General features: G+C 41.6%; 2 protein-coding genes across 2 annotated transcripts; one reads left to right on the top strand and one right to left on the bottom strand.

Annotated features, from left to right (window-relative positions):
* The first annotated feature begins 795 nt into the window (after positions 1–795).
* On the top strand, positions 796–6,817 carry LOC122036514 (putative phospholipid-transporting ATPase 9). Its single transcript, XM_042595865.1, has 11 exons — positions 796–1,861; positions 2,238–3,577; positions 3,681–3,791; positions 3,940–4,216; positions 4,298–4,386; positions 4,482–4,590; positions 4,987–5,190; positions 5,288–5,413; positions 5,496–5,594; positions 5,673–5,864; positions 6,024–6,817. Exons 1-11 carry the CDS (start codon positions 1,469–1,471, stop codon positions 6,675–6,677), a joined length of 3,594 nt encoding a protein of 1,197 aa, XP_042451799.1. The 5' UTR covers positions 796–1,468; the 3' UTR covers positions 6,678–6,817.
* Positions 6,818–6,840: 23 nt separating this feature from the next.
* On the bottom strand, positions 6,841–7,347 carry LOC122036515. The gene has a single exon (XM_042595866.1). It carries the CDS (start codon positions 7,289–7,291, stop codon positions 6,971–6,973), a length of 321 nt encoding a protein of 106 aa, XP_042451800.1. The 5' UTR covers positions 7,292–7,347; the 3' UTR covers positions 6,841–6,970.
* Between the last annotated feature and the right edge of the window lie 183 nt (positions 7,348–7,530).

The following is a 7,530-nucleotide window of genomic DNA, read 5'->3' as shown; positions in this document are numbered from 1 at the left end:
GATGAAGCTTTGAGTCAAGCCAACATTCCGCTAAGCTAGCCTTATCCCTAATTCAGAAATAGCATAGTGAATCAATTCGATAGAGTGGTTTAGCTAATTAGATCATACATCCTTTCTGACTCAACTGAAGAGGTTTAGTGAAAACAGAATCATTGATCACATTCATAAAAGTCAACTGGGGACCCCTCAAGAAGGATGACCAGTCAGACTATTCTAGTGATTCGATCGGTTGGCCAAAGTAGGTTATTGTGGACCTCGTATTCTTTTTTGACATTTTGTGTCACAGAGGACAAAGAATATTTTACATGCAATTTTCATTTTCGAAGTTTCCACCATGTCAATCATAAAGACTGTGAGTCTATTTAAAAAAAGATGTCAGAGCCATTTTATAATTTAATTTTTTTGAAAAATATTTTAAAATTCGTTCATAGAGGTCTACATCTACATGTACCGATACATAACACTATATAATTTGATACGATCATTCACTATTATTCATTGTTCACCATCTTTGAATCAATCACTCATTTGAGCATTGGAGGACAATACCGGAATCCCTTCTTTTGATTCGGTTACTAATACTTTTTTAACACACAAGACCATATGAAATCTTTATTTAATCAATATCATAACCGCGTTCTCAACCAGCCACCATCGTTAATTTCGGACAAGATAAAAGTCTTTAACTAATTTCTAGATTTTTGAATAATAAGAAGAAGAAAAAAAGGATTTTGAACGCTGATTTTTCTAATTGATTAATCCATTATACCGAAGGAAAATGGATGCTTGGTCAAATGCCGGGTCGTTTACTCTCCCATCAAATTCAATGCATTTAATGCAGATGAACCTTCCCCTTTACCAGATTTCAAGTGTTCTTCTAGAACTTCTGGGACTGCATCCCGTTGCTTTCCCCTTTTATGAGAGTCAGCAGACTTTGCTATATAAATCTAGAATCGCAGCACAATTTCCACGCAGAATCGTTGCTCATACGCCAGATTTTGCTGGGAATTAGTGGTTGAGTTTCGGCCTTGCTCGGAGTCAAGTCAAAGCTGGGATTAGGTGAGAGGTTTGAAGGTTCAACTCCATGGTTTCGAAGAAGATGGTTCCTCGATTTGACTCGTGCTTCATAGAGGGCGGCGAGCTCCGGTAATGGCTAGATTTCCGCCGTGTAGGAGATAAAGGAGCCGTCTTGCTCACAGCCGGAGGGATTCTGGTCTTGCAAGTGCCTCAAAGCTGTTATTTTTCCGTGTGCTCCTCCCACCGCCCTCGGAATCCCTTTCTGAGCTCGATCAGTCTCGGCGGAGGAAGTGGCGTGATGCAGATTCGAAAGTTTCAGCTCGGAGCGGACAGCGATTTTGTTCTCTGGTTTCCGGAAGCGGCAGATCTTAGGGCTTAAAAAGGTTGAATCTGTGCTATTTCTCTTTACATTTTGGCGTTTCTAGTTTGGCGAATTGTGATATAAGAACAAATGGCACGGGGGAGGAGAAGAGAGCTTCTTCTGAGCAGACTCTATGCTTTTGCTTGCGGCGCATCAAGGTTCGAAGCCGACGTTTCTCAAGTCGGAGGCCCAGGCTTCTCCCGAGTGGCCTTCGCTAATGAGCCCGATTCCATTGAAGCTTCCAATTTGAACTATGGATCCAACTATGTTTCCACCACCAAGTACAATGCTGCTACATTCTTCCCCAAGGCACTGTTTGAGCAGTTTCGGAGGGTTGCAAACATGTTCTTTCTGTTTGTTGGATGCCTTTCTTTTACTTCCCTGGCTCCTTACTCTGCGGTCAGTGCGATTTTCCCGCTGATCGTGGTGATTGGAGCAACCATGGCAAAGGAAGCCGTTGAAGATTGGCGTCGGTATCAGCAGGTAGCTTCTTATAGTCCATTTCCTCAGAGAGAATATATAGTTTCAATATATAGAATGAATATGGTAATTAGTTCATGTGAAAAGTGTAGATATCTAGATATGTTCTAGAGTTTCATATCTTCATACAAACAAAAATAACATGAAAAGAAAACATCCTTGATAACTACGCTTGTTTGTTGATTCTATTACTGGTCAACTGAAGCATAGGTCTTGTTTAGAAGGAAGCTCGAAGTAGTTTTGCTAAGTTTTCTTCCTCCGAGCAAGAAGAAATTGTGTTCTATTACTGAATCCATGAACTCCTTATATTTGGTGAATGGTGTTTCTTAATTATTTCTCTTTTCTGAACTAACAATGAATTAGCTTTTGATTCACACAGGATATCGAAGTGAACAATAGAAAAGTTAAACTACATCAAGGTGGTGGCACATTCAAATTTACCGAGTGGAGGAATCTAAGGGTGGGTGATATTGTGAAGGTGGAGAAAGATAGCTTCTTTCCTGCTGACCTTGTTTTGCTTTCGTCAAGTTATGATGATGGAATTTGTTATGTTGAGACCATGAATCTAGATGGGGAAACAAACTTGAAACTAAAGCAAGCATTAGAGGTAACAACAGGTTTACAATCAGATTCCAGTTACCAGGATTTCAAAGCAATCATCAAATGTGAAGATCCAAATGCAAGCCTATACACTTACGTTGGAACTATGGAATACGAAGACCGACAGTATCCTCTTTCGCCTCAACAACTTCTGCTTAGGGACTCAAAGTTGCGCAACACTGATTTCATATATGGAGTTGTTGTTTTCACAGGCCGTGATACAAAGGTCATGCAAAATGCCACAGACCCACCATCAAAAAGGAGCAAAATTGAGAGACTAATGGATAGGCTAATTTATCTCCTCATGTCTTCCTTGGTCTCAATCGCATTTATTGGTTCAGTTGTTTTTGGGGTAAAAACTAATGATGATCTACAAGATGGCAAGATGAAGAGATGGTATCTTAGACCTGATGACTCCCCCATCTATTTCGATCCTACGAGAGCAGCTGTTGCTGCGATATTGCATTTTTTGACTGCCATGATGTTGTATAGCTATTTCGTCCCTATTTCTTTGTATGTTTCTATAGAGATTGTCAAGGTCCTGCAGACTGTATTTATCAATCAAGACATCCAAATGTATCATGAAGAATCTGATAAGCCAGCTCATGCACGAACTTCAAATTTGAATGAGGAACTAGGCCAAGTTGACACTATCCTCTCAGATAAGACTGGAACCCTCACTTGCAACTCAATGGAGTTCATTAAATGCTCAATAGCTGGCACTTCTTATGGTCATGGGTTTACGGAGGTTGAGAGAGCAATGGCTAGAAGAAAGGGATCTCCATTGGTAGAAACTGAAGGATCAAGAGAACATCATGAGAATGCAAAACCAGCAATCAAAGGATTTAATTTTGATGATGCACGTATTATGTATGGAAATTGGATTAAGGAACCTCATGCTGATGTCATAAGGATGTTTTTTCGACTGTTGGCTATCTGCCATACTGCCATTCCTGAAGTCGATGAGGAAAAAGGAAACGTATCATATGAGGCTGAATCACCTGATGAGGCTGCCTTTGTTATTGCCGCAAGGGAGCTTGGTTTTGAGTTTTATCAGAGGACACAAACAAGCATCTCTATACGTGAACTAGATCCAATCTCAAGCAAGCATGTGGAAAAGTAAGGAGAAATATAAATGTGTTTTTCCTGTTTAGAATATCTTATTGCTTGATGTCTTGTTGTTTGAGTTAGCAACTCAGTCTAAATTTGTTTCCTTTGTCAGGTCATATAAGCTGTTAAATGTCATAGAGTTTAATAGCTCTAGAAAGCGAATGTCTGTGATAGTTCAAGATGACAAAGGAAAGTTGCTACTTCTCAGCAAAGGCGCTGATAGGTCAGTAAGCTGCTTGAATCTGTCTATTAGAGACATAAGAATTGACTAACACAAATTTCATACTACTTGTACTTGTTAGATGAAGAGATTATGTTCTCTAAGACATAAACCTGGATTTTATATTGAAATATCTTGTTCATATATACAGTGTCATGTTTGAAAGGCTTGCCAATAATGGAAGGGAGTTTGAAGATAAAACTAAGGTGCAGATGCTCGAATATGCTGATGCTGGTTTAAGAACCTTAGTTCTTGCATACCGTGAGCTTGATGAAGATCAATACAAAAGCTTCAACCAGATGTTCATGGACGCAAAGAATTCCGTTAGTGCTGATAGAGAGGAAAGAATGGAAGAGGCTGCAGATTCCATCGAGAGAAATTTTATTCTTCTTGGTGCCACAGCTGTTGAAGACAAACTGCAAAATGGGGTGGGTTGAAAGTTGTTCTAGGCATACTCTTATGTATTCCTTACGGTGTTAACTTAATAGTTGCTGGATAATTGTGAGCAGGTACCTGAGTGCATAGACAAACTTGCACAAGCTGGGATCAAACTATGGGTATTGACTGGTGACAAGATGGAAACAGCTATCAATATAGGGTATAATCTTGTTTAATTTGTATTTTAAATCTAAGGGGAAAAAACTTTAGTTCTAGCTTCTTATTTGGTGTTTTAAATGTTGTTCTTCCTTGCAGTTTTGCCTGTAGTCTCCTGAGGCCGGGAATGAAGCAAATAATAATCAGTTTAGAAGGACCAGATATAATTCAGTTGGAGAAAGGAGGGAACAAAGAAGTCATTGCTAAGGTAATTAGTTTTGTAAAAGCTTAACATCTGTAAATACTTGATCTCATCTTGTGATATGTAGAGATAGATAAACATTGGATTCTAGATGATCTGTTGAGGCATCTGAAGATATGCATTTCAAAACAATAATTTTATAACCTAAAATACAAGGATCTGCAAACTTCATCTTGTTCTCTATCAAGTACCAATAAAATTATCTCACCTACATAGCACTTGCTACAGTTTACTGGAAACTTTAAACTACAACATAAAGCCTCTAAAGATATAGCACACTTTTTTTCAGCTTCTGCAAACAAGGGACTATTCAAAGTAGAACTGATACAAAATATCCTCAATTTAATTTAACGAATACCTTTTTTCATTTACCTATTGCCAATGGATGTTTGGATTTTTCAGGCATCAAAGGCTAGTGTTATAGATCAGATAAATGAAGGAAACAAACTTGTTAGTTCATCAACTTCTGAGTCATTTGCCTTGATCATTGATGGAAAATCTCTTGCATACGCGTTGAAAGATGATATCAAGAACTTGTTCTTACAACTGGCTGTTGGTTGTGCATCAGTCATATGCTGTCGTTCCTCCCCCAAACAAAAAGCCCTAGTGAGTTTCGATCTTCTTATAGTAGAATACCTCTGTTTGTTACTTTGGAAGGTTCAGCTGGTTAGACCAGTTCGAAACTAATTATTGAATTCTGTAGGTCACCAAGCTCGTTAAAGAAGGTACCGGTAAAGTGACCTTAGCAATCGGAGATGGTGCCAATGATGTGGGCATGCTTCAAGAATCAGATATAGGAATTGGAATTAGCGGAGCTGAGGGAATGCAGGTTAGTGCTATTGTGACTGAACATACTTGTCGTTAGAAGAATTGCACAGAAAAATCCTTCTTCTCAATTGTGAAATTTATAGGCTGTCATGGCGAGTGACATTGCAATATCTCAGTTCCGCTTTCTCGAGCGTCTGTTACTTGTGCACGGGCATTGGTGTTACCGGAGGATATCAACAATGGTATACCCTCTCTTTCAAATTTTTGTTCGCAACTTCCACACATACATTTCGACATGCTCATTGTTCTTTGCATTACAGATATGCTATTTCTTCTATAAGAATCTCACATTTGGAGTTACCATCTTCTTGTACGAGGCGTATACGACATTTTCCGGCCAGCCTGCGTATAATGATTGGTATCTATCATTGTACAACGTCTTCTTCAGTTCTCTTCCTGTGATTGCTTTAGGGGTCTTCGATCAGGATGTCTCTGCTCGATTTTGTTTGAAGGTATGCACATGACTTATACATTATAATAATCATTATAATAATCTTGTTTTGGACTAAATTCTGAGTGTAATCATATTTTTCAATCTTAATTCTACCTCATATTTAGTCAGATTATCACCTCAAAATTCTTATTTTGTTGCAATCTTTATTTGTGAGCAGTTCCCCATGCTTTACCAAGAAGGCGTTCAGAACGTTCTCTTCAGCTGGCGGCGGATTCTGGGTTGGATGTTCGCCGGCGTCTGCAACGGCATCTCGATATTCTTCCTCTGCTCCGCCGCGCTGCAGCACCAGGCCTTCCGCAGGGGCGGCGAGGTGGTGAGCTTCGACGTCCTCGGCGGCACGATGTACACTTGCGTGGTGTGGGTCGTGAACTGCCACATGGCGCTGTCCATCACCTACTTCACCGTGATCCAGCACGTCTTCATCTGGGGCAGCATCGCCCTGTGGTACATCTTCCTCCTCGTCTACGGCGCCTTGCCGCCCTCCTTCACGACCAACGCCTACCAGGTGTTCGTCGAGGTGCTGGCTCCCGCTCCCTCGTACTGGATCACGACGCTCTTCGTCGTCGCCGCCACTCTCGTCCCGTACTTCAGTTATTCGAGCATTCAGATGAGGTTCTTCCCCATGTACCACAACATGGTCCAGTGGATTCGGTACGACGGCCAGGCGGATGATCCGGAGTACTGCCAGATCGTGCGCCAGAGGTCGGTGAGACCTACGACCGTCGGAGTGTCGGCCCGGGTCGACGCGAAGGTCAGCCAGTCGCAGTCGTCGTCGGCGACGAGAGTCCATCATGCCGTTCACTCCTCGTGACGGCTCTCATCTCTTCGCTGTGTAAATTTCGATTCTTTGCCCGTTTGGGTTGAATTTTTTTCCTTCTTTTCACGTTTAGAAAAAATTGTTATAGATTCCTTACTGTTTAATTTTTAATATATGCGAGATTTTCTTCTCGACCTGGTCGACTCTGTTCTCGGGATGCTTGGCATGGGTGCCGTGATCTTATTCATGTATATTAACGAAGTAATTGAAGTCAACTCGCGAATCCTAATGAACTCACTGAGGCTCGAAATTAAGTTTAAGCAGTTGAGTGGATCGAAGTACGTAGCTCAAGGCTGCAGTTGCGGATCGGGGGAAGGTATGGACGCCGGTGGCGCCTTTGATTCGCCGGAGACGAAGCTCCGCCGCCATCGCCATCGCCTCCGGGTCCACCTGGAGCAGTCGTACGAGGCGTCCGGCGCCTCCGCCTTCGACGCGCAGACCCGCCCGAAGACGCAGGAGAACACGGTCAGGATCAGCAGCACCGACATCACCGCGAAGAACGGCCCCAGAGACCCCGGCCGTCGCCCGGAGGCCCCCGACGCCGGCGCTCCCTGCGCCTGGAACTCCGGCACCGGAATCGTCGTGGTAGAGGACGACGTCGAAGCCATTGCTCAGTGCGATGGAAGAAGGGAAGGAGGAGAAGAAATTTTGTGCGGCATTGCTTATAAGATCGAATGATTTTGAAAATTATTAAAATTATTTGTAAATATTAATTAAAAAATATAATTTAATTAAAAATGATTCAATTAAGATAGATATATAAAGTGATATTAAAGTTGGGAGGTCAGCTTTTATGGATTAGTAGTGGATACCAACATGGCAAGGAGATAAAGCCTACGTGATTAAT

This window comes from Zingiber officinale, unplaced genomic scaffold (assembly GCF_018446385.1).
Source record: "Zingiber officinale cultivar Zhangliang unplaced genomic scaffold, Zo_v1.1 ctg167, whole genome shotgun sequence".
NCBI classification, from domain to species: domain Eukaryota; kingdom Viridiplantae; phylum Streptophyta; class Magnoliopsida; order Zingiberales; family Zingiberaceae; genus Zingiber; species Zingiber officinale.
The sequence above is the reverse complement of the archived record's forward strand: the minus strand, read 5'-3'. Positions and strand labels throughout refer to the sequence as shown.